Source organism: Sitodiplosis mosellana, unplaced genomic scaffold (genome assembly GCF_009176505.1).
Source record: "Sitodiplosis mosellana isolate CC-2019 unplaced genomic scaffold, AAFC_SMos_1.0 Smas_scaffold_6191, whole genome shotgun sequence".
Taxonomy (NCBI): domain Eukaryota; kingdom Metazoa; phylum Arthropoda; class Insecta; order Diptera; family Cecidomyiidae; genus Sitodiplosis; species Sitodiplosis mosellana.
The window spans coordinates 5,713,510-5,741,448 of NW_022601432.1; the positions used below are offsets into that span (position 1 = coordinate 5,713,510).

Below are 27,939 nucleotides of genomic sequence, written 5' to 3' on the forward strand. Positions count from 1 at the left end.
TATATCGCAAGTGAATTGCTTACGCGACGCCCAAACGAAATCATACCTCGGCCAACTTCGATGTACCGAATATAGATTTTCACGTTAAATATCGAGTGCACTGCATATATGATGCTTCGGCAACTCACGAATCGCCAAAGCAAGTGAAATGCTAAATCCACGAGTGTGCCGACAAGTCCGCTGCTTCATTGAGATGCACTTAACGGTTCATATATACGAACTAACCTTACGGTTCATATGAATTTAATTTGCTGCATTTTTTTCTCCCTCTCGTGACATTACTGTATTTAGTGGTTCTTTTTTTTGCGTAATTTGCGTCCATGACATGCACTCCAAACAGAAACGGAATTAAAGTCACCATTGACTTGTTATTGCTGTTGTTGTGGTTTGTTTTTTCGTTTCGTGTTTCGTTTTTTCCCTCGCATCATAATTGCACTATGACGGTTTAATATGTTTGATTGAAACCCGTTCTTTTAATTTTGATTTTTAATTATGCACTTTGAACACGTGATGATTAAATACAATTACATATAGATTTTTACAGCAACTCTTGAAACAACTCTAGTTCGTACCAAGTAACGCACATGTTTTTTTTTTTCTATTCTTCTAAATTTCAAATCATTTCTTAATTGCGCTACATGGATAGGTATCACAAAACGAAATCCATTGGAATATATTGTGGGCACATTGAATGGTCATTTGGAGTGTTTACAATTGAATATTAAGACAAACACCATTTCAATCACATCGGACGAACTGAAACCACCGAACGGACATTCGAAATATGCACTCTATGGATTGACTTCTTCAGGAAATAATGCATTCCTTCTAGTGGCATACTTTGCCGGGAAGGTGAGTTAGTTTAAATGATGTTTTTCAGAACAGGAAATTATATTTGAGACGAATGTTTCTGACAATTCTCGGAAAAAATCAAGGAGTTTCGTATATAATTCTAAAATAAATGAAATTTTTGAGGGTGTTCAAGCAAAATTTCCGATAAAAGTTGTAAAAAAAAAAGCATAAATTTAATTCAATTTATTCATTTGGCCGTCTGATTACAGATTTTTTCAGTGTTCTAATTATTTAATTGAACGAATTAAAAAAAAAACCATTCAAACATTGGAACCTATGAATGAAACTTAAATAAATGTTCGAAAACAGCGCATAATTCATTGGCTATGAATAATAAAATTAAAAGCATTAAATCAAAGAAAAATGTATATTTCATCAAATTTACTTTTTAATTATTATTCTCTCTTCTTCTTTCAGCCATATGATCACTTGGCGTTGCGCGAACCGGGTCATGTGAGTGTTTGCCATCAACTCGGTGGCTTTAAATCGTTGGAAGTACTGCTAAATAATCCGACACACAGTTTGTCCGGTGCGCAGGATTTGGCGGAAGCAATTCGAAATACGCAACTACGAAATGACAGAGTATTTAAAGACTACCTTGACATCTATCCCACCGAAATGACTTGCACCGCCGAATACGTTTATTCGCTAAAAGTACGCTTGATCGTGACAAGTGCTCGAAGTACCTACTTGAGACAAAAGAATCGAATGATTGAATCGGGCAATTTTCTTGGCGAATACAACATTTTGAAAAAGTTCATATTGGCCATTCAATCCTACTCGATACTGTTGCGTCTCAATAAAAACACCAACAAATTGACACAATTCCAAATAATTTCGGCACAATGCCATCGCACATCACTGCGGGATTTCATCAATTTGAGCATATTCGACGAGTATGAAGCGATCAAAGTGCAATTTCATCCACTGATTGAAGCGCTATTGACGGCCAGCGCTGGTCTCGATAAACGTGGCGTGGAAAAATGCGTATATTGCGATGGACCAATCGATTGCATCAGAGGAATTTGTGAACAAGAACATGACCTACCAAGATGTTGCATATCAATGACTCAAATACCGATGATGAATCAGCTACAATGTATCCATTGCCAGAGTTTTGCACTCGACGATATCACAAAACTAAAACAAATCTTACCTTCTCTAAATGCGGACGAATCGCTTATCTGTCCGATATGTGATTTGCCAATGGATCGACCCCATTTGACTTTCTTCGATCATATTGACTGAATCAATCAACAACAAGCACCATCAGAACGATTTAACCGCAAAAATGGACAAGAAGCGGAATGAAACGAAAAATTATTGTATAAGTAATACCCATCAAACAAAATTTAGTTTTTTTTTTTTAATTAAATAGTTTTAATAACTCTTTCCAACAAAAATATAATAAACGTTTATAGCATAATGATATATGTACAAAATATATTTTCTGCAAAATGTCTGATTTCGCATTTGTTTTATTTTTATTATCGTTTTGTTTTATTTCCTTTCATCTAATAACTTTGTTACCAATATCATTTGTTGTTCAATTGAATGTTTTGAATATACATCTAACGTATTTATTTATTTATTTTCTACGGCGATCAACGAATTTTTTTTTTCTTCTTCTTGTTGTTGTTTCCATTTCTTTTGCACATTTTCGTTTTTTTTTCATCAAAAGCTAAATTCCCATTGAAATCTTGATGCTGTGAAAAAAAAAATTCGTTCATAAATATGAATAGTTCTCTTCTGATTTTTTTTTTTCGCTTTCTAAATATATAAATTTTAATTGTTTTTTGTTCGTTAAATGGTTTTCTTTTGTCTTGATGTCGATCAATTGTTTGCGTGAATGGTTCATTTTTTTTTTGTTAAATATATTTTCTTCCCTTGAAAATTAAATATACTAATTTTTTTTATTTCGCTTTCTGTTTTAATTGTTATTGTGCAAAAAATCTAAACGTCTAATTTTCTTGGTCATACTTGTTCTGAGTTGCTTGATAGATCTAGTTGTGCGAGTGTGCGAACAACTTCGCAACGTTGCGTTGATGACAATGTTTGACAGAGTCCGATAACTGCGTCGAGTGCAACGTCTGGACGTTCTTCAAGCGATTTACGAATTTGTGAAATGATTGCGTCACGTTTGATTGCATTGATATTGGATTCGACGACCGAATGGGAATCGGTTTGATGGAGCAACCAGTTGACGACCTCTTTGTTATTGTCCCAGAGATGAGCTTCGGTTGTGCCCTTGTCTTCAACAAACCATCTGCATAGCGTTTCCTTGGCCTGTTCAATGTTGCGATCATCGTGAGCGGCAATGATTTTTTTCACCATTTGATGTTGGAGCAACAAACGATTCAAACGCCAGTGTAACCATTCACGCGATGTACGCCATGGTACAATTTCATTGATGCAACCCTTCTCCAACATACGTTCAGGTGTGTCATGCAAATCAGCAAAGTGCACAGCAACGGTGTGATAAACATGCAACAGCGATTGAGTACGTTCTTTGATTTTTTGCTCAAGTTGGCCCACCAACTCTTTGTTGCCCGAGTTTTGTTCGATTTGATTTTGCAACTGTAGAATAAGGATTGATTGATGTTTTTCTTTCAATAAATTTAAATTCATTTAAAAAAATACGCAAATTTTAACAGAAAACGAATCAATAACTTACATCAACCACAACATGATCCAATCGATTGATAGTTTTGACCAAATCCTTGTCTTTGTATTTAACTTCAACGATACCTTCTGGTTCGAGGACACCACCACGTGATTCGGGATCGGAGTACATTTCCATGTATGTTGGATTGATTTGTGAGTCAAGCACAGCCCATGCACCGCCACGCAATTCCGAATTTGGTGGCAAGTAAACCAACACTGGTTGTTTGTACTCACGCAAACCGTCGACAATGTAAGCGCCAAATTTAACAATTTGCTCGTACATATCCTTCATACCGCCGGAGAAACCACGCCAATTGGCCAAAATGATGAGCGGCAACTCTTCGTGACTGAAATCTTTGATTGCTTGTGCCGTTTTGTACGATGAATCTGGATACCAAACTTGACCGGCTTGTTGGAATGTTTTCGCTTCGGAATCAAGATTAGCCGGATCAGCTGGCATTGTCAGTTCAACGCTGCGCGTTTCCACCGCAATCACACCAACTGGAATACCACCGAGACGTGCACGACCTGTTACAACCGTTTGGGCCCATCTGAAATTGCGGTTGAATAAACCATTTATTTATTATTATTGAATGAAAGAGGAGTAAATTGTCGTTTTTTTTTTCTTTAAAAATGCAATTCAACTTACGGTTCCATAATTTCAGACCATGAATTCCGATCGAATAAACCGGATTCCCATTCGCCTGGATTTGTTGGATTTGGTCTGCCAGCAAGCATCCAACGTGGATCGTATGGTGCTTTTGTCGGCACAAAACCAACTGGCCGCTCGATTGGATCATTTGGAATAACGATTGGCAAACCACTGCCAGTCTTTGCCGGAATGTATGATAACCATGAAAGGATTGTGTATATACCGTCCAAATCAATTGCTGCAATTCATTCAACAGAACAATCAATTCACATTTCAAACAATTTCATTTTTGATTGATTATTATAAAACCAGTTTCGACGTTGACTTTTTTTCTTCTAATTATTCGAAAATGATTCGCATTTTTCTGTATGCCTTAAGGTCATAGAAAATCCTTTTATTTATATACTTGTTTTGATTAGACTCACCTTCTGTTTTATGCGTTACACCATTTTGGTACATAATTTGAATACCACCAAGTTGATTATTCGAAGCGTAAACTTTTCGTCCCAATAACTGTAATTGTAAAATGTTGAGTAAACAAGTTCCGGCCATCATTGAAAATCAGAGAAAAATTCTATGGAATTTTCGTTTTTACCTTATTTAAAGCTGCATATCCCGTTAAAATAATGTGAGAATTATCAATTTGGATCACACGTTGGCCCAAACGCAACAGATATGAACCAATACCAATAGCACGGCACGTTACCATTGAAATGGTAACAATTTCATTGTAAGCTTGAGATGTTTCACCCGCAATCATACCAGCATAACTCAAATTTTCCACACCAATACCGTCTTGTTTACCAATGATATCAGTAATTTTGTACCTACAGGCGTATTTGTATACAAAAATTAGATTTCAAGTTTGTGATGTTCATAAAACTCGTAAGAAACCGTTCAATTTCCAGTTTAAATACCTTTGTTCACCTTCGTCTTCGATCAAAATGGCATGAACTGAGTTCAAATTGGAAATCTTGTGATAATCTTCGGTAGTCAAGTACAGGTATTTGAAGCCCTTGTCTGGTTCTTCTGGATCTTCCCAAGCGACTTTAAACAATGATTTTACTTCTTCAGCCAAACCGATACGTGCACCACTGTTGCACGAAATGTAAATCTAACAACAGAAAAAAGACCACAGTTAAATATTCGAACGAATGGAAATGCCCGGAATTCAAATGTTTCTTACTCTTGGCACTCTAAGTTCTCTGGCTAATATCGATGCTTTGTTGAAAAGCAGATCTTCCTTTGGACCAAACGAACCGATCAGATAAGTTAGATCGTTTGCAATCAAAATCATTTCACGACCATCTGGATATTCTGGCGTTGACAAGACTAGACGCCAAGCCACCATTCCACACTGAAGTATATCAAAATGGTAATCATAAACATTTTGGTTATTCTCTCGAAAATAATAAGAAGAAAACGGTTTTTTTTTCTGCCAAAACTTACATCATTTTCTCCTGGCAAACGTGGAATTTCCTCGAGTTTATCACCGATCAGAACGAGTTCTTTGCAATCGATGAGCACTTTTTCGGGCATTCGAATATCGATCGTTGGACGAGCTTTTGCAAATTCTTTCCACAAACGTTCGGTCATTTGACGGAACATGTCTGGCATATCGTACACGTATGTCGTTCCATTTGATTGAGCTTGGAAGCGTTTTTGTTGCAAGAAATCTTTGGTTAAGTATGGAGTTGAAATTGGCAAATTATGCAATGGCCCTTGTTTTGTACCGTATGCCATGAATTTTATCTGTAAATCATGGAAAAGTTTTCATAAGTATAAAATCCATTGTCAAACGAAGCAACGAAAAAAATAATCCAAATGAAAGTGTACAAAATGTTCGTTGAACTTACTTCTCCGCTTTCTTTGTCGGTAACTTCGGTGTACATGGCAATGTCTAAGAAGTAGCCGGAATCGTTTGAGATGCAAAGTCGAATGGTTTGCGTTGACGCTTGTGGTGATTGACGAATCACCATTTTCAATTCGGCTTGAAGAACGCGCAATTTCCATAAACGTGGTCCATAGCGCATGACCATTTTTGTGACTGATTCCTCAATTTTGGCTGGATCCATGATGACCGTTGGCACAAAGTTCAAGAAGATATGGTTGCAATCGGTGCGTTTTGATTGTGAATGTGAAAATGCCACCTCCAACTCGTCCATGGCTTCGAGTAAAACACGTTCACCTTCGTTTTGCAAGTATTCAAATGAAGCTTCCTTGGTGATCAAATCTTGATGCCGAATAATTGAACGAATGAAAAAGCGGAAATCGGTAACTTCTTGTCCTTTGGCCACTTTGGCTTTGCCCAAATACAAATGCATTTTCTGATTGGATGTGGGCAACGCTTCCAAGTCGTATGTGCGCATACGGTTCAATTCCAATTGGAAGGCGCATGCTGGTTCTAAATGACGATAAATGCGATCTTCTTCGTAGTTATTACGAGCACGGAATGTAAAGAATTTGGGGAATTGGCGCTTTTTCAATGCGGCAAATGTAATACGGCGCACACGACGATTGAACAATTCCTCGCGGTGTTGCGAGCAATACACTTGGAATTGTGATGCCATTTGAGCATCGTCCATGTCACCGGTTTCGCGAATGGCCACACTCAAAATGTGAATTGGTTCGGTTGATGTGGGCTCTTGTTCGTTGGCTGGCCGCGAAATTGGGTCCGAAAGTGATACATTGATCGATGTGCTCATGCGTCCACCTTCCGATTGAGAATCAGCTGCTTCGACAGCATCCAAAACTTTGCTGTTAATTAGGATTGGCGATACGGAATCTTCAAGCAAATCCAAAATTTCATCCGAATATTCTTGGAAGTGTTCGAATGAATTGAATGCGGCCATGCAACCGGTGCGCATAAACGATCCGGTGAAAATGGTTTCGGTTTCACTCTTTTCGGGCGAGAATTTCATGAAGCAACGATGCGGATGTGCCATTGGCAACAAGAATTGGAAATACACCAATGGCAATTCACCGGATAGCTTGTGGTGTTGCAAACATGTCAATTCATACGAAATGTACGAACGGCGAATGTAAACTTCAAGAGCGGCATTGCAAACGGCACGATTACTGTGATAGAAGAAATCGTGTAAAATGTCGAAGATTGATGTTTCCGACAAGATTAGGCGCTGCAAATTCTCCGGATGAAAATCATGTCCATACATGTCAACGGCTGACAAGAAGATCGACTCCATTTGATTGTGACGCAATTCATAAGCGGGTTGATGGGCGGCGATCAGCACTTGACGAGCACGCAATGCAACACGTGAGTGTTCGGCACGATTCAATGATGTCAATTCACTCAAAGTGGCGGCCAGTTCATCGGTCAAACCAGGCTCGTTGTCCCACAGGTGATCGATCAACAGGGTGACCAATAAATTCTTTTTGCTCACCTGGCTGTGTGAGAAAATGGTGCTAACCACAGCAGCCATATCGTCCTTATGCTTTTCACGAAGTGCAGCCACACACTTGTCGTAGTGTCCGTATTGGAATTGACTTTCAACGGCATAGTATTGGCGCAACAGTTCATGCACGGCAGCCTTCATTCGGCCACGAATACCGTTGCGATAACGTTGAACCAATTGCACGATTCCTTGGGTGGTCATAAAGAACACATCACGCTCTGACCGCTTTTGTAGCGTTGCTGCATGGCTATCGATAACGCTGGCTATTTGTTGCGATGGGAATTGCACCAACACACTGGTGATGTTGCGCTCGTATAAAGTCATCAGCTTACGGATTTTCTTTTCCACCGACATTGGGATACGGCCGGATATCGATGCAATAACCTCTTGCAATTCGAGCAATGGCAACGAACGATCACGCAAACTTTGCATGAATTTCTCGATAATTTCGCGCAAACGTGGCGTATTGTATGGATCCGGAAGACAGAAACCGGCCAATCTATTCTCCAAAGCGGCTTTGTAGCTGAAAATCGAAACAAAATGCGAAAATTTAGCAGCAATTAATGAAAGAAATGATACAAATTGTTTGCGAAATTGAAAGAAATTGTAGAAATTTTGCCGGTTCAACGTACCTATTGTGAATTTTATTCAATTTCTCCGGAACCAAATTGTGTTCGGATGGTGGGAATGGGTTTTTGTATAGTTGAGCTTTTGTGACCAATGATGGATCGTCCAATTCGATGTGACCGATCAAACTGCCAGCATCTAAAACAGCACCCGAACGTCTTACAAACGATACGGTACCGGATTCTTGGGCCGTTAATGTCATGACCATTTTCATGACTTCAATTTCAGCGTATGCTTGACCTTTGTTCACATGGGCACCATCTTCGATGATTAAATTAATCAATTTACCAGCCGATGGACTTCTCAACAACGATGGATCGTTTTCCTTGTCGAATACAACGGTTTGATTACCAATCACAATACGATAACGATCGACTTCCTCTTTCATATAAGTTGTGTGACTAGCACCTTCTAACGACAATAGCATACATCCATCGGACAAGCGATGGACTTCAACCTCCTTGAATGAGCCATTCATGACGAGGAAATAGGTGTTTGCTCCACTTTTGGCAACTTGAACTTTATATTTAACGCTATTGGAAATAAGCTCAACATCCACGACATTTGTCAATGTGTTAGCCGCTTGAATTTGTCCCTTTTCCAATGAAACTTGGAAGTGTGTAAACGATTCGCTAATTTGACGATCGGCAATGTGCAGAGCACCACAGATAACGCCGAGAAGAATATTAGGCTTATCGGCTTGAACACGTTGTGCAATTAAGGCATCCAACCAGGCAGTGTCGATTGTATTCTCCAAGAAACTGTTTGTTTCGAGCAATGTAATCAAATACTCGACCGTTGTACGGAAATCACCACGAATCGAAAGCTCTTTCAGTGCGATGACCAAATTTTCACGGGCCTGATGACGTGTTTCACCCCAGGAGAAACAATGACCAAACTGTGAATCGGCAAATTCGTGCAAACCACCCGATGCGGCAACACTGAAGTAACCCCACACATCTTTGCTTGAACGGAAGTTCAATTCTTGGACAGTACCTGAACGAATGAAAATGGAATTTGTCGATAAGTTAAAAATGTTGTTGCATATTTTAGAGCAAAAGGCAAATACAACAGCCGTCAACAGCGAGCACAACTACCATTTGGTTTGACGTTTTGCTATTGAGTTAGTTTAAGTACTGAGCTTCACGTCAAGTCTACTGTTAAGTAGAATTACCACTCATATTGAACCAAGTTGGTTAGTATCTTAATGATTTCTACAAAACTCAACAAATGGCGTTAGGGTTTTGCATTTGCCTTTTGATTTTAGGGGAAAATGTGTGTGTGTGTTTACCTGAGCTTGGTTTGAAACCTTCATCTGGATTTTCGGATGTGATACGTGCAGCGATGACATGGCCCCATGGTCTTGGTTTTGATTTTGGCGTGTCAAAATCGATGATGGTTGAATCCCATGGTGATTCACCATATAGCAAACGAATGTCTTTCAACCGATACAATTGAACGCCCATTCCGATTTGCAGTTGACAAGCGGGCAAATTGACATCGGCCACCATTTCCGTACACGGATGCTCTACTTGCAACCGTGGATTCAATTCCAAGAAATAGTAGTTACCATCGTTGGCATACAAATATTCAACTGTACCGGCACTCACATAGCCAACCATTTTGGCCAAACGAACGGCAGCCTTTTCCATTTCTTCAAACACCTCCGGATGCGCAATGATGGCTGGCGCTTCTTCAATAATCTTCTGATGACGACGTTGAATCGAACAATCACGGCCGAACAAACTGATCGCATTACCGTATTGATCGGCCAATAATTGCACTTCTAAATGGCGTGCGCCGCTTGCCAATTTCATTACGAAAATGGGTGAACCGGGAATTTCAGCTTGTACTTGACGGAAAAGTGAAGTGAAATCTTCGGCTTTATCGACACGTCGAATACCTTTGCCACCGCCACCTTCGGATGCTTTGATCATAACGGGGAATCCGATTTTGGTCGATGCCGCCAAACCCTGTTCAGCTGTCGATACACAACCACGATTGAACAGTTCCGATGAGATTTTGATTTTTTTACCACTGTATTGTGCCTTCAGTTCGGATCCAGACCAGGCCAGTGTTGGAATATCAGCGGTTTGTGCAACAATTGATGATGCCACTTTGTCACCAAGAGCCCACATCGCACGCTCTGGCGGTCCCAAGAACACAATCGATTCTTTGCGCAGCAATTCTGGTAACTTTGGATTTTCCGATGCATGACCCCATCCGGCCCATACAGCTTGCACTTGCGTTCGCACAGCAATATCCACAATCAATTCCACATTGGCGTAATTGTTATTGTTTGATCCGCCGGGCACAGGCACATAGTGATCAGCCATTTTGATATATTCGGCATTTGCTTTCAGATCTTCGGGTGTAACCATAACCACAAAACGCACTGCACGCTCATTCTGGAACATTTCATATGACCAGCGGCGTATCGAACGCATACACTTAACGGCAGCAATTCCATTGTTGGCGATCAAGACCTATTCGAAAATTGGTCAGAAAAAATAAGTTTTGTTTTTCTCTTGCAAGTCAATTGGATTGATGGCAAAATGCAAACAAAAACGAACAATTGACCATAATCGGCGCATTGTTTCGATGAGTACCTTGTTTATTGGTCGAATACCGTCGAATCTCTTGACAAACTCTTCAATTGATGAAAGTACAAAGTCACGCTCATGATTACGATCGAGTCCAAGCCCAGCACCTCTGGACATACTAGGTCTGATCATATTGAAATGGAGGGAGAAAAAAATCAATGCATCATTATCACATAAATTGAATGACTTGAAAAAACAAATTTAAGAATAAAACTTATGGACAATGATTACTCGGATTTAAAAATTCGGAATTAGTCACACTTAATAGTATACTATTTTTGGTTTATTCGAAACGGAAAATCTAAGCTAGCAAAAGCAAAAAAAAAATACACTGAACAATCAATATCAACAAAGTGAAATGATTTGCAAAATAAAACGATGTGTCAATCTGTTATAAATGATGATAGTGATTTCATAGATTGAAAGGTGACTTTATTTGCTTTGCAAATCCTTTTCACTTACTACTCTGATCGAATTCAAACAAACATTTTGCTAAAACAGAAACAAAGAATGAAAAGCACAAATGCACTATTCACAAACCGGAATCCCAAAAAATGTGTATGAAAATAAAAAAAAAAGTTGCTAAAAAATATATATGTTTGTGTGTGTATGTGTGTGTAGAAAAAGAAAATCGAATATTTACTTCAACCCTTGATTCAATTCAACCGTCGTTGTCTTTGGCACGGTTAAATGATTAGTGTCGGATGTTGTTGTTGTTGTTGTTGTTATTGTTGTCGTTGTGGTTGGCGCCATTTCTGACGATGACGACGATGGCGATACACTTTGTGTGCTCATTTCGTCGGTACTGTTGGCATTTCTTTCTACGGTAATACTAGGACTATTATCAACACTGGAATCCCAGTGGCCATCTTGGCCACTTTCAGCCAATACGAAACGTTTGCTAGCGCGACGTTTAAGCATATCAATTGCGAACGTTACTATACAACCTAGAACCATATACTCCTAAGAATAGTTGTGTTCTCGATTTTAAGTTAAGCTCTGCGTTTTCGTTTGATCTTTTTTTCGTTTCAATGACACACAAATCCATTCGCTTTTTTTTATGGAGATATATCAAATAAGCTGCTCCCGTCTGGTTTTAAAATTGGTACCCTTTTGTTTAACACATATTCAAAATCGCAATTGTACGAACAACAACAACATTAAATTTTTTTTTAACAAAAAACGCACGCGCGCGCGCCTTTGCTACTTTCAATTTTGAAAATAGTGATATTTCTTTTTTTCTTGATCTTTTTCTCTTTCTCTCCCAGAAATTCTTCGCTTGCTAGAATCGGATGATGATCGCAGAGACTAAAATATGTGTCGATGCTATGACAACGATTTGGAATTGATATAACACGGGAAATACCAACGTTTTGATGCTGATGAATAGAAATACAACATTTTCATGGAGAGTTCAATGGAGAACGACGTCAACAGTGGTAACTCATAAACACGTTAGTCGACCTGATCGCATAAACAAATATGCGCAGTACACAAATATTTCATGCCGAAAAAATGTGATTCCAGTTTTTCGTATTAATTTCGATACGGATTTTGGATATGGTTAGCTTTTTATTTCTCTCTCTCTCTCTCTTTCATTCTATGTGTGATTTCAACAAGTTGTAGATGATGTAAGATACACACATATCACAAGGGGGGCCATCGGCCTGCGCAAGATAACAATTTCAATGACACACAATCAACACAATACGCTAAAAACTCGCTGGATATACATTCGAATTCGTTTCTGTTTGGCCCTGAGCTCGGGCCGTTCCGATCGCCACAACCACCGAAGAAGGAAAAAAATTGAATGGAAAAGTACTTTTGATCAATTTTCCCCCTGACGTACACGTGCATAACATACACATATACATGTATCACGGACCAAAAATGTGTTCTTCTCTTTTAATGACGATACAAATGTAAACAAAAAAAAACCGCAAATCTTTTCGTCATTCAAATTCCATTGAACATTACTTGATTTTTTACAATTATGCATAATATTTTTATATTTTATTATCGAACCGGTTTGAAAGTCTAAAGTCGGCCGTAAACCAGAAATTTGTTTACTTTGAATTTATATGCAATCACCGAAACGGTGTGGATGAAGTGTACGATCGCATAACAATCGATTTTAATTCATTTCCCCCGCCCCTGAGAGTTTTACAATAATTTGAGGAAAAACACACGCGCGCTCACACAGCATGCATTAAAATATCGTTAAAAATTAAAATAAAATTCTAAGTACAGACACGAAAAAGAACAGAACAAATACTAAACATTTTAATTATGAGTCAATTAAAAAAATGGATGACAATAACGAAACAATATTCAAGCAATCCATGCAAATGACACAGAAAAACAAAATCTCACCTCATATTGCTGCATTGCATTTTATAAGCATAACAAAAACAAACTTTATTGCGTGTGTATTGGCGTTACTTTTTGTTAATGTAAAATATTAATTGAAACGGTTCGAGTGAATTTTAATTTCGAATTGAAAACAAAGAAAAAATGGTTTTTGTGTGTGTGTGTGTGTGTGTGTGTTAAGTTTGCCATGAAATTTTGATCGCCAAATAAAATTTTCATATGGAATTCAATTTTGCCATGAAATCGTTTCGTTCGGTATTGTTCTGAATGGACTGTAAATATATGCGAAAAAAATTAAATAAAATAAATCATAATGAAGCATAATAAAAATAGAAGAAAAATCGACATAAAAACGAAACAAAAATATGCAACACCAACTAATTTAGCACGACGGCGGCGATGACGACCATCAACGGTAATGAAATGAAAATTGCGGAAAATTGTACGCACACAATTTTTCAAGCCAACAGAGAAAAAAAAAACAAATAATAGTTAATAAAACGATCCATTAGCGAAATATCACCTTGAAATCAATCACGTTTGAACAGTTTTTTTCTTTCTGAATTTTTGCTGTTGTTGCTGTAGTTCGAAGTGAAAATTTGCTTAAAATGTACAACACGAAAAACTTGATGACCATCGTTATCGTCATCGTCGACATTTGCTGATCCATTCACTTTTATTTTTAATTGCAATTACAACACCATTTAAATTTTATACATTTCGTTGCTTGTATTCAAAATTGGGAAAATGGATGTGACTGTGTTGCGCGCGCGTGTGTGTGTGTGTGATTGGGGATTTTTTCATCAGTTTGAATCATCTATTGAAAATATGTTATGTATGTTATTGCTTACGTTTTGATGTGTAATTTATTTTTTCTTGTGATCTGTGGCTTGATATGGTTTTCCACTTGGTGAAAAATTTGCGTCAGCTGCACGCGGTCACAGCAGAGAGTGCCAATTGAGTGGAGGAAATTTCAATGACTATTTGATACATGTGCAAGACACAGAATGAACATGATCCAACTCTTGCTTGGAATATTTAATCCATTATTCAATTCATATTTTTGCTTGCTTGCTCTTTTCGTTTATTTGTTTTGTCATTGTGGTTGGGTTATTCAAGCTCAAGCTGTGGCTGCCATATTTAATATCACAATTTTGCTGTAATCAGTGTAAATTTTGATGATTAGACTAATGATGAGGAAACGCATATATATATACATATATATGCATGCATTTGCTGGATCCATAATTGCTTTAGCATTGCGTATGATAACTCTGCTCGTTTTTGTTTTTCGTGTTTTGTATTGTGTATTGATGAAAAGACATGTTTATCAAGTCATTTTATTTTTATCTTACTTTTGATAAAATTTCGACATACTAGTCTTTATTACATGTGTAATCGAAAATGTTACACATTTTTATGCGGCCAATTTCATTTCCTTCTTAAATATAATGAGAGAAAAATCGGAATCGAATTGTTTTGATTAAAAAATGCAAAGTGCAACCGTCTGATGCAGTTTTGGCACCTTTGACAGGAAAAAAAAACGAAAACAGAAAAACTATTGTGACAACTGACTTGACACATCACATATGCATAACTTGTGCGATTCCGTCGATATATCTGGTATGTGATTTAATAGGTTATCGAAATCTTTTCGAAAAAAAAATGATAAAAACAAAAACGAACCAAGTAAAATTTCCATTTTAATAAGAGCTGGCTATAGCCTTATCGCGCTTCAATTACGCACCATTTGAATCATCGTATATGAATGTAAACTCAACCCATGCCGCACGTTATATCGTATGATGATGATGATGATGGTCGGTCGGTTGAACAAACGTCATATGGTGGTGTTATCCAATGTGGATAAAGCACATTGATACACGCGACGGCGATGTCGACGACAACGACGACAATGACAGCGGCAGCGACCGACCGACCGATATCGTATGATTTCTTCACTCAGTATGCACACAGGAGTGTTATTACGGTCTACGTTCTTGCCATCTCTGTTTCACTCATTCATTCATTCACTTGGTACAACTCAATTTTGATTCACGCATATACAAACACATTACAATACACAAACTGGCAGCACACAGACACGAATACGGACACGGACACGGACACAGACGCACAAGCACAATATCCGATACGACAGCGAAACGTCACATTTGACTGAAGTCAGGCCACTTTTTTTGTGTGTACCGTGTGTCGTATGTGTGTGCCTATCTTTCGTGTAACCCAAACAAATCGAACGATCGACATTCGTACATACTTGTTCAATTTATGCATTGATTATCCTATAATCAAATTTAACGAATTGCAATGGCATTTCGTTGAATTAAACTCCAATTATATCGGCATAAATGCTTTAATTTCACTGACATTTAATCGAAACGAACAACGAGATGGCAAATAAAACGGTTGACAAACAACGGATGAGCAGACACGAAACGAAAAAAAAGAAGAAAACAACACATTGCCTCCGAGACCGTCATTGTCGTTTTCATCGTCGTCATCGTTGTCGTTCGAAGAACAACAATGGAATTGAAACTACAAGAATTTCACAGCACACGTAAATGCATGCGTCTCGATTTTGATTCTTTTCTTCTTTTATTGTTTTCACCATTTTCTCACTTGATCTTGTCTGGTATTCATGATATTTTCCGATTGGAACACAATTCCATTGAATAATTTTTTGTTGTAGCAAAGGACATCCGATAACCAATGCAACCAAAATTTCAACTCAAATTTTATTTCTCGCTTTCTCTCTCTCTCTCTCTCTCTCTCGCTCGCCCTCACACTGTATTCATTGCATTTAATTATGACGAATAAAAAAACTATATCAAATCTGTTGAAGGCAACAAAAATAAATAGTAAAACTGTGTGAACTTGCAAATTTTCGCTTAAATAGAAATCTAGCGCAAACACAAACCACACACAACGGCGACACACAATTTATAATAGAAAAAAAAAACATCATCAATCTCTACAAAACGAGCAAACGAACAACAACAAAAGAAAACCGTTTTTCTGCTATTATTCATTATGTATATACAATTTAAGGTGAAGAGTGACTGAAATGATTTACTTGTGATCCATCAATGAAACGGCACGCTTGCTTCTTAGTCGTCAAATCGAATTTCAAGCACATCTACCCGCGCTATTCGATCAACCCGCAATGTTGAAGAAAAAAATTATTGGTGAGCAGAAGAGCAAAGAAAACCACAAACAACCGCGACCGACGAACAACGAACAGAAAAAAAAGAATTGAATAAATATCAAAATATGTCGAAAATTTCACAAAAACAATTTTTATTATGCGGTGTTGGCTTTCTCGCCAATTTTAGGTTAAATTCGGGCCTCTGTCGTCTGCAGATCGTCTGTTTTTTTTTGGCTTTACCTTTGGCGGTAGTTTCTTTTATTTTCGGTTTCTGTTTTTTTTTTTTAATTTATTATTATTATTACAAACAATTGCCTTTCTTTGTCTCCTGATTTTTCTGTTGTATTCTCTTTCTCTCTCTATCTCTCTCTCCCTCTCTCTCTCTCTCTCTCTCTCTACCACTATCTATCTCTATCTCTCCTTTCTTCGCTCACATTTACGCGCACAAAACCAAAATATCTACGATACGTGCTTTCTCCACCGAGAGGGATTTTATTTCAATCGATTCCCTGATTATTTACATTCAAGTCATTATCATCTGTAAAAGTTTCGATGTGTTTATTTACGTTTTGAAGAGAAATATTTTCTTTGTTTCTGTTTCTTTTTCACTCTCTAGGTCGTGCGCTCTCTCTGTCTCTGTCTCTTTCTTTTTCTCGGTGTGTGAGTGTCTCCTGTTGAAAACACTTGCAATTCACTTCGCCAAAATGTAAACGATGACGTTGTTCGAATTTCTCGACTACTCTTCTCAATGGGTCAAAACTAAATCGGTTAACTTTGTCTTGTTCTTCTTCTTTTTCCGTCGTTTTTTTCTCTCTATGGGTTTGTCGGTGTCATCGGAATGGACCGCGAAATAATAACGAAAATGTTTCTTCTTCTCTATGTCAGAACAGCAAAAAAATATTTCGACCAAAATCTGCACTTGTTTTATTTTTATTTATTTATTTCGTTCAATTGAACACAAAAAAGAAGAAGCCAATTCAACGTTATGATTAATAAACACACACACAATTAATGCAAAACACTCGGTTGGATCGTCTGATTACGTTGTGCGGTCATCGTTCACATGTGGTTCTTTACTCACTATATTCATTAAAATACTGGATGATGAAAGCAACAAGGAAAAATTGAAGACCGTACTGAAGAAAAATGCGAACGAGAGACAGAAAGTGTGTGTGAATGGGATAGAAAAAGATAAAAAATCAAAAACCTACTACCGACACTACGAATTAAACACATACACTGTGTTAGAGAGAACTGTCGTGTTTCACATCGGTTTTACGCTCTCTCTCTCTCTCTCTCTCTCTCTCTCTCTCTGCTCGTGGCTCTCGCTCTGCATCCAACAGCTTTGCTCTGTGTATCGAATCGGCACACGGTGCCGATGTCTTGTCATCCGTGTTTTCTCTATTGAGTTTTACTCGCGCGCGCTTTGTTCGTTCGTATGTTCGCTCTTGGCTCTCTTCAACTCGCTGTCGCTCTCTGACTTTCTGTGCGTTTGCCTTGGTGTTTGTTTATGTGTGTGGACGCGTTTGCATATACATATAATGGCAGCGCATGCTTGTGTGTGCGTATGTATGGGTATGCGTGTGTATCGTTTGTATATATGCGATAGATACACGCGGATGAGTGAATTTTTTTTCGCGGCTATTGGTCATTCGCTCCAATGCGCTTAATTGTTTTTGGTTTTTTGTTGTTGTTTTAAATGCATTTTGCCGCTACACTACTCGGTCGTTCGAACCGTACAATGTAACGTTATCATCATCATACACGTTATGCAGCATGCTCGGCTCACATCAAACGAATATTGAACAATTTTTTTGCCGCAAATCCAACCGAAAATACACGTTGAACATTTAAATGAATCATTTCTCTTTCTCTTCCTAATAATTGAATCATTGACATTCAATCGCATTTAACTAGGTGCACATGCCATTTCATTTTATAAATACTCATAAAAAATGATGGTACATATGTCAGCTTTTATAATATTCACATTTTCAAACATCTTGTAAAATCACAAGCAATTAGAGACGATTCATTTGTAGGAAATTCTGTTGAAATTGCGTTTAATTTACGATTGAAATGATAAACGAAAAATATTTTAAAGAAAAGAATCGAACGTAGCTTGAAATTAGTTGAATAGAATTTCATTATCTGGTGATTGAACTCAATTGTTACGAAGCAAGGAGTAAACGTGTGAATTTGTCATCTAATGGTTTCGGGAAATCCGGTTAGAAACGATTTATTCATTGGTCATTTTTTAATGAAATGCTGAGAGTCGATGTTTAGATTTGGCCCATTTGACATTTCACTTGTGATGCCGGCATTTCTCCCTCTCTCTCTCTCTCTTGCTCTCTTTTGACGGCATCTGGCCGAGAGAAGAACTAAACCTATTACGCTGTTCAAGCGCTAGATCATTTTTTCGGCTATGACACGAAGAATTTAATAAATTGCCCATTTTCCACAGATGCTCCATGGGCATTGTTCATGGGCATTGAAGAGATAGATAAACGTACAAAAGTTGTATTTTGTGTTTTTGATGCTGCTGCTGTTGTTGTGGTTGTCGTAGGGAATACTGTATTCTGCGCATGTTGCGTTGAAATGGGAAAGACACTGGTGATTTAACGATCAGTTATCAATGACAACGTGACTCTACATTTCAACCGGTTTTTTTTTTGTCTTTGATTCAATCATTTCAAAGAAACAAACAAACATTTATCGTGCGAACACAATCAGAATGAACAATGACAACAACAACAACGGCAGCAGCACAAACACATTGCGACAATATAGCTCTGTTGTTGACAGACCGATATCACTCGCAATGAATTTCTAGTGGAGCATTGTTGAAATTGAATAACTTTCATTTGCTTTTCAAGTGCATATTGTCAACATGCTCAACAATTTCGAATATTTTTCACTTTTCATTGTTAATGAGAGTTGTCAACGATTCGTTGTTGAAAATATGTAATTAAGGAACAAATTCGGCCTAATTGCACAAAGGTTGCTTTGTATAATTGGCAGTATGTCTAGAAATTTCGCATCGACTGCAATTAGAAGCTTCTAATTGAGTGCGTCGCTTATATTTACGATAAATTGGTAGCTGGTTATTTACATGAAATGGTGGTTTTTATTTGCATTTTGCACATTAGTCTTCAATTATCAATGCGGGCAATGCGAATTAGTTTGGACAAACAGACAGACACACAAAAAAAACAAGAAATAAGAAGCCGAGACGTTACATTGATTCAATCGAAAGTTGATCGGTATGCGTTTCGTTGGAATAACAAACAAAATCAAGGTAACACCGCAAAATGCAAACAAATGACCGACATATACCGACTGAATTGTACAAAAGCAAAAGAAGACGAACAAAAACGTAGCCATACAAAAATATGCGAAATATTTTCATATTTCCATTTAAATTTGCGGCCAAATTTGAATGTACGTATTTCTTTTCTTCTTCTTCTTCTTCTACGTCGTTTGAAGTTTGTACGGTATGTGTTGGTATTGATCGATACAATATGCGGCTCATTGCCCATAATGACGAAAATCCAGCAGCAACAATGAAAATGGATTTATGTAATATGGTTAAATTTCGGCCAGTGCAAGTCCAACAGCACACAAAATTCATAAAGATTGCAAATATGGACTGAGGTGGACGGAGTTTTTGATGTTGGTAGTGATCATTGAAGCAACATCGACTGAAAATCATCCAAACAAATTGTCACAACGAACCCATCATTAAGAGGGCATTAATGTGTATGTGTCTTTTTGGAAACGGTTAAATAACCATGCTGTCGACAGCCGAATTTTTCGTCAACCGTTGCACACAGCATCGATTTGTTTATATCGTATTTTTCGTTGTTATTGTTGTTGTTTTAACAATCATCAACGTTAAGATCACTTTCGATTTTGTTTTTGTTTCTTTTTTCAATCTCATACGAAACCTCGACAACTATTACGACGCAAATGCAAAAAAAAAAAATAAATGAAAATAGCTTCGTCACTTGTGGCCAGAAATTATTCGGTATTTTTTTTCTCTTCCTCGATTCGATTCACAACTGAAAACGGCATTTTGGTACATGTTTCGTTGATCACGTCGATTCTAGCGTGTTTATGAGTTTTGCGTTATTTGATTACTAGCAAACATCAACGTCTATGGAAAACAAACAATTTTCTATTTGACAGACACAATTCAAAGGTACTGCTTTCTCAAATTAATGTTACGGGGCCACAGTTATTATTTTGTTTTTCTTCTCAATTTCAAACTAGGAAGATAGATTTTAACACGATCCACGATAAATGGAATGAACGATGAAAAACAACAAAGAACAACACTTTTCTGTTTGTGAATAACAAAATTTGGGAATAATTTAATTTTTCTTTTTCAATTGTTTTTTCTTCATCTTCTTCTTCGAATTATGTATGAAGTTTTTTTTTTCTTCAAAATTTGGTTGTAATGTTTTTTTTTCTCTTGCTTAATAACAGAAACAGAAAAACAATGTGAGAATGCCAAGAAAAAAAAAACAATTTACGTGTACGTCACAACGGCACGGATACACGATAACTACTAAAACCGATTGTCACAGCTAACGATACTCGGAGTGTGGTGTATCACCAGCAAATCAGGTAGCCATGTAAATATTCACGGCATTCATTCACAGCCCCGCACAGTGTGAGATACAACAAAGAGAGAAATATATATCAAGTGAGTGAGAGAATTCGTGAGTCAGGCTAACAGAGAGTGAATGTCACACACAAACTCACTTCAATTCGAAATCACTACACAAGAATATCGTATAGCAATGGTAGAGCAATTACGAAGAAGCGAGAAATGAAAGGTGATTCGAATCACACAGGTGAATTTAGTTGTGTGTAAGCTGTGAATTTAGTTGTGTGTAAGCCAAAATGAGAGCCACAAATGATATTATTTTTTTTTCCATTTTCGTCATCGTCGCCGTTGCGTTTATGTATGTTTGTGTGTGTGTGTGTGTGTGTATATGTGTGATAAAATGCGCTTTCAAATGACGTTCAGTGGCGCTGGTCTTTCGAATGATCATTCAAGTTGTATTGTCGCATGAGTGTGTATGTGTGTAGTCAGCTTTTGATTCAAGTGAAGGGGCACTTCTGTTATCAAATGGAGTTAGTTTATGTAATAGAAATTGAACCCATTTAAAATTTGCTGACCGTCTCCATTGAGCTACTAACTCATTGACTTTTTGTGAACTGTTTTTTTTTTCGTTCAATTTGAAGAAATTTTAATATGATTTTTAAACCTTCTTTTAGTAGCTGCTTAGCCCTTTCTTACAATTAAACTTTCATCCGAATTTTAAAATCTCCAAAATAATTTTAAAATCAATTGCACTTACCTTAAACGTTTTCGTTTTTCGCCCAATTCCATCATGTTCCACATTGGATTTTTGGTGGTCATTTGTTGTGGAAATTTATCGTTGACTTCGCCTTCTTCTGATATCGAGAATCGCCGTTCGCCACCATCGTTGGCATTGTCAATGCCGTTTTGCGTGTCGGCCATATCGTCGCTTAGTTGTTCCTTTGATATCACTTCAAAGTCACCTTCGTCCGAATCGGATTTTTGCACTGAGACCGTTTCTTCGCACAATTGTTCGTCGTTGGCGTCCACTGTTACGGCTTTATTCGCTGACGCGTTCCAAATGGATGAATTTTTTTTTACTACTTCGTTTGTATCACTTGGCACGGATGATTCTTCGCCACTGCTAATATCGTCCGTAAACTTGGTTTTAAATCTTCGGCATAAATCTCTCTGTAAAAAGAACAACACACAAACAATGAATAATACGATCCATAAAATTCCGGTTTCAATCATCATTGGTTGTTGTGTCCGAAATTAAATTATTTTTTGGGGTTTATTTTATTTTATTTTTCATTTGTATTCTTCGTTCCAAATATATATATGTGTGTGTGTGTAGTGTTTTATTGAATCGAGAAATTTGGTCAAAAACGGCACAATTTTTCTTTTTCCTTTTTTTTTCTTTCTGCAATAAAATTGAATCAATCCACTTTAAATACTTGTAATATGTCCGGACGGTGTGAGACTCGAGACACAGAAAGAGATCTTTTCACGTTCACGGTCGAAAATGCATTGCATCAAATGTTTCGTGAACTCATGCTCATTCTGCTGCCCCGAGAACGGTTAAATAATAATCATTATTATTTGCGCGATAGCGCGAATCTTGACAATTTTTCTTTCCCTTTCTTTCTACTACTTCATCATCCTCAATCGCAATCAAAAAAAATATTCTCGACTCGTTCATCCCAATACGGAAAAAAACAAATGTAGAAACAAAATCTATCGGAAAAAAATGAAGCACTCATCGTGTATGCGTTATCAGACGATAGAGAAGAAGAGGGATCGAGGGAGCGAAGGACCGAGGGAGAGAAACGGCACAGTGGAGTATGAAACAGTAGATCAGTTGAATGAAAAACAACTCGTAGTAAATAATCAATTGGAGCATTAGTTTTGTGCGATGAACGGAAAATCTAGCACCCATTGCCAAATCACATTGAATGCCAAACAATCAGCCCGCAACGAATCACCAATAGCAATACAATCAATCGCACATCGCAATGATTTAGAACCGGGTAAAGGAAATGTAATAATCGTGGCCATGCGATTGATTAAGGCATCGTGTGTGCGCATGTTGATTTGAAACATCTATACACACATCGCATACGCATAGTATGGCTTTAGAAATTTCTGCGCATTTTTGTATACATTTATACACACACACAAAGCATGGTGAGAGTGGCGATGATGGGAAAAGAGAGGCAAAAGTGACGAGTGTACGAAGAGTGCGTGTATTGATTGAAATATACGCACTTACCCTATAAAAAAAACCGGCTCACACTTGTCATAATGAATTATTACATAATATTCATTATCAAATCCGCATTTAGTCTGTATACAACATATATGAGCAAGAAGCGTAGTAAACATTGACATTGAGATGGTTTTGAAAAAAAAAATCGTATGATGGAAAATCGGTGCGAAACAATGTAGAGCTGATCGCTGATTGGCGATGTGAATTGACGCTAAAACACAAAGCGACGAAATGTGTTTTTTTTTAGCTTCATATTCCTACTATCGATGAAGTGCTTTGGATTGCAATATGAACTGAATTCGTATGGCTTGTTGCGATTGTGCTCACGATGCTCACAGAAATAGAAGTAGAAAAATCGATCACTTTTTATTTCGTTGCCACATTCAATATGAATAAAAATGCGAGGCTCGCTTTTTTGCATTTCTAGATTTTCAATTGATACACACAATGTTTGTTGTTCCTTTCTTTCGTCGTCTTGAAACAGATGGCACAACAATTTTCCATGTAAACATTGCGTTTTGACGTTAGTTGGATTGTGATAACCGCGGTTTAACCTGACTGCGCGCACGACTGATGAATCTGCAGTTATTCAACTGTTTAAGCCACACACACACCCATTACACCACTGCCTTATCGTGTCTTTTGTAATAAAATTGACACGTAATTTAAGTGCATCAATCAGTGTGTTCAATCTGTTTGTTTTGTTTTTCTCTCGCTTGTGTACCCCTTTTCTAGCCCACATTCAGTCAGAATGTTATTACGTTGCATGTGTGCATTTGGCAACTTCTCATCTCAATATGAAAACGGTGCTTCCATAACGAACAGAAGAAGAAGAAAAAAAAACGCACAACAAAACAAGAACTAAAAGAGTAAATAGAGAGGCCCGGTTAGTAAATGCAAATGATTTTTTGTTTAAAATACCACAAAATCAACAAAACGTCGAATAATACTGTGCAATTCCATAATTAGTAATCAAATGCATTGAATGGATTAAGAATCACGTCCAATCGATCTATAGAATGGGAAAGAGAAAAAATACGATTCAGTGTGGCTGGTTTTTTGTTTTATTGGCGCTTTGATTTAATTGAGTAAGATTTGACAAAATAAAGAACAACAAAGGATAGCAAAAAAAAAAAATGGTGAAACGACAATGCGAAAAAAGCGAATATTTTGTTTAAAAGCAACGAAAAAGCGTTTTCATTTAAAAGTTTCTTCACCCGCCGCACGTACTGCTCCCCAAAACATTTGTGTTTGTGTTTTTAGTTCGTAGCAGAGGTTACCGCTGCTCCGAAACAAATACACACGGTCAATTTGAAGCGCATTCAAATATATATATTTATATAAATGGTCGCATTTACAAAATATGCAAATTGCTAAAGTTCGCTCGTTCAAATTGGAAATTAGAATAGCGATCGAAAAAATGAAAGAAAAGCCCGATAAATAGCCCCTCATGTCCATGTTAATCCCATTTGGCAAAATCAACAAAAAAATGACGACATTCTGCATTCAGTACACATTTTGCTGGAACACTGCGTAAATCAACGTGAAAATTACTTACTTCAGTCGATATTTAATGGTTAGAGATCATTACAGCTATATGTCCACTTGATAAAATCCCGCCGCACAAAAAATTACACACGGATGATGTGTGACACAATGGTAGAAGAAAACTTTTGGTACTCTTGGAAATGTTCACCACCACAAAACACTCGATGTACTTGGAAAATGGCACGAAAGCTGGGTAAATATAGAATCTACACCAGCATAGAAAGGGGATTGTGTGCTGTGTACAATTTAAGCGATCCACTTATCACACACGACTCCACTCAATCCACCTCGACGATTCAAACTGAAATGATAGTGAACTTTTCGAAATCGGCAATAATTAAAAATTAAAATTTTTCCCTCGGCAAAGAAATTCAATTGAATTTACAATGACAACAACAATAAAAAGAATGAAAGGCGTCAACGACAACGACGAGGAGAATGAAAGAAAAAAAAAACGCTGTAGAAAATGTACAAAGGCATAAGAAGGTTATGCTAGGGTCACGTTGTATTCTAGTTACAGTTTTTGATTAGGCATTTTGTTTGGTGTTTTTTTTTTCTCCCAAATACATTGAAAAGAAGAAGAAAAAAAAACCGAAGAGAAAAGCAAATGAAAAGAAAACGGGCAAAAACAAACACAGAGGCAGAGGCGCAACCGCGAAAACAGCGCAGACATACATTCACTCACGGTTATAGACAATACAAAAGGCTACAAAGCAAAAAGAGAAGAAAAAAAAACAACCATTTCTTTCTGATTAGGCTACACAACATTCGACCAACCAAATATTAACAAATGCATGCGTGAATCACATCGGCGCCGTGTGCTAACTCTTTGGGTTCAACAATTTTGCCCGAATCGCTATTGACTGATAATGCGACCGAGAGAGAAAAAAATATGCGGAAAGCGCGCACGCCAAAATCAGTCAAATCAAATAAGACAGACTGTATCGATACGCACGCTAAAACATGTGTGTATAGAATCGAAAATTTTATTATTATCGTTTATCAGTTGAAATGAATGGATTAGAAAAAAACCGCAATTCGCACAACGTGCTCGACAGACAAACATGGCCCAAATACTCGATCATGTTGACAATATTTTCATCGTCCTTAAATGTCTTTCTCGTGTTGTTGTTTTGCTATTTCGTGTTGGTTTTCTCTCTCTCTCTCTCTCTCTCTCTCTCTCTCTCTCTCTCTCTTATCTTTGCTTCTTTCACACGATTGATCTTTACTTGCTCTCTCGACACACAAACGATGATAAATGTTTTATTGACATTGTCCAATTTCTTGACAAAGTGCGTGCACAAACACACCCAATGCGTAAGTTAGATTACACACATTTCTCTCTGCTAATCATTCTACGGTTATTCATTTTGTTTCGCATATCTTGAACGCAGGTATTCATTTATTAAGTGCGGTTGGTACTCAATGAGCTATTATCCGTTGTGACCATTTCACTTTGTGTTGCCATTCTCTGCCTGCTACAATTCAGCACATGTGATATCGCCGGCCGAAAATATCATATCTCTATGCAGCCAAAATTCAAATAAATAAAAAAATCACGGAATAATCAGCTGAATGATAGATAGAGGCCTTCAACTACGTTCGAAACACTTTCTAATCTTCGGACAATGTTCCGTATTTTGGTCGTTGAATGAAAAATAAACTGTGCGCTCGTGGCAAATATTCGCATGGAAATGTGCATATGATTGAGCTTAGTTGCGAATTAGACACGATAGCCTATTGATGGGTTCAATCACATCGACCTTGGTCGATCTTAATCTTGTTCTTTCATTTTATTCCACTGAAATTGATGAATTTTCCGTGGTGATCACAACTTTTGATGGACTGCAATTTACAATCATTCCTTCTACAGAATTTGAAAAGACAAGGCTACCGACTCGGATCCATTTGATTCTCACCACTCACAATACAAGGGGCAAACCACTCAAAACAGATTTATTGTAAAATTTAGCAATAATTGCAAAGAAAATATTGTGATTGCACGAAAAAAGTAGTCGCAAAAGTAATTTTTGACCAACAATTACTAATTTTTTTCTAGCAATTACCAACTCTCAGAAAAATTAGTGAAACAAATGTTCCGTATTATCGGAACTCGGATGGATTTATCCCCATTTCTAGTACATAGTGATTATGATAAATCGGATGGATTGTTCCGAATCGGAATAAAAGGTTCACTAATTTTTCGGAGAGTACGTAATTACTTTTTCCGTGAATATACTTTTGAGTGATACCCCACCTGCTCCATTAGCAACAGCTATGATATGTTGACATCGGGAAAATTGTGCACTGACCAAAAGGATACTGAACATACCAACGATGGAATCATTCGGCGAATGAAATCATTCAGGGTTTTATCATTTGCACATGACGGCCTGAGAAGAAAAACCTTTCCTACAAAACCTGTGCGCAGAACACAAACACAGAAATTTTTTAGTCAAAAAGCGAACAGCAAATTTGCGAGCGCAAAAACCTAATATATTTACAGCGAGCGCAAAAGCATAACAGGCCTACTTATACAGAGTTTGAATGCTAGTAGGCTTGTTATACTTTTGCGCTCGCTGTAAATATATTAGATTTTTGCGCTCGCAAATTTGCTGTTCGCCTTTTGACTAAAAAATTTCTGTGTTTGTGTTCTGTGCACAGGTTTTGTAGGAAAGGTTCTTCTTCTCAGGCCGTCACATCTAGTAGTAAGAATCTTCAGTCAACTGTTGGGATGAATTAAGCAAATAAACTCAATAGATCTGAGACAAAACACGGAAAACTCGAACAATTACGTGTGTTTTGGTGATGTGGAATTCTTTGTTTGAAATTTTCTATGAATAATCTTCGTGTTGAATCTAAATTCACTTGAATTTCCCTTCAATCTAAACATATTAGATATTCACTTTCAAATTGCCTGTTGTATCCAACTAAATACACACTTCTTATTTTATAATACAAAGTTCGTTTTCTATATCTTATTCATTATTTGACTGAGGAGATGTGTTACTCTATTCTCATTTGTTTTGATGCTTCGACGCAAATTCTCTTTTTCGATCAAACAATTTTAAATATTTGATTGAAAACACACAAAGTCAACACACTTTCGATTACCTCTTTGTACACTTTGAATGTGTTGCACTCATTTTCAATGAAACTGCACTAAATTTTCCATCACTTGTAT

The 27,939-nt window shown here is 37.3% G+C and overlaps 2 protein-coding genes across 28 annotated transcripts in view; one reads left to right on the forward strand and one right to left on the reverse strand.

The window, feature by feature from the left end:
• LOC129576875 (uncharacterized) overlaps nt 1–2,317 on the forward strand; it is a 4,767-nt gene extending 2,450 nt beyond the window's left edge. For both annotated transcript variants that reach the window (XM_055462879.1, XM_055462878.1), the window contains 2 exons: nt 647–852; nt 1,270–2,317. In XM_055462879.1, the coding sequence (XP_055318854.1) occupies nt 647–852; nt 1,270–2,100 (1,037 nt within the window). In that variant the 3' untranslated portion in view covers nt 2,101–2,317. The remainder of the gene's footprint in view (nt 1–646; nt 853–1,269) is intronic.
• LOC129576872 (acetyl-CoA carboxylase) lies at nt 2,209–27,036 on the reverse strand. Of its 26 annotated transcripts, XM_055462836.1 has the most exons (16): nt 16,120–16,134; nt 14,929–16,035; nt 13,705–14,338; nt 13,185–13,453; nt 10,818–10,935; nt 9,500–10,694; nt 8,214–9,204; nt 6,025–8,104; nt 5,618–5,920; nt 5,355–5,525; nt 5,086–5,282; nt 4,764–4,995; nt 4,594–4,681; nt 4,166–4,406; nt 3,527–4,067; nt 2,209–3,429 (listed from the first exon to the last, which is right to left on the reverse strand). In XM_055462836.1, exons 4-16 carry the CDS (start codon nt 13,202–13,204, stop codon nt 2,827–2,829), a joined length of 6,780 nt encoding a protein of 2,259 aa, XP_055318811.1. In that variant the 5' UTR covers nt 13,205–13,453; nt 13,705–14,338; nt 14,929–16,035; nt 16,120–16,134; the 3' UTR covers nt 2,209–2,826. The 26 variants fall into 26 exon arrangements, with proteins under 26 accessions (XP_055318811.1, XP_055318790.1, XP_055318798.1 ...); XM_055462815.1 differs by lacking the exons at nt 13,185–13,453; nt 13,705–14,338; nt 14,929–16,035; nt 16,120–16,134 and adding exons at nt 21,717–22,129; nt 27,013–27,036 and having other exon boundaries at nt 2,209–2,558; nt 2,833–3,429; XM_055462823.1 differs by lacking the exons at nt 13,185–13,453; nt 13,705–14,338; nt 14,929–16,035; nt 16,120–16,134 and adding exons at nt 21,717–22,129; nt 22,396–22,470 and having other exon boundaries at nt 2,209–2,558; nt 2,833–3,429.
• Nucleotides 27,037–27,939: the final 903 nt, after the last annotated feature.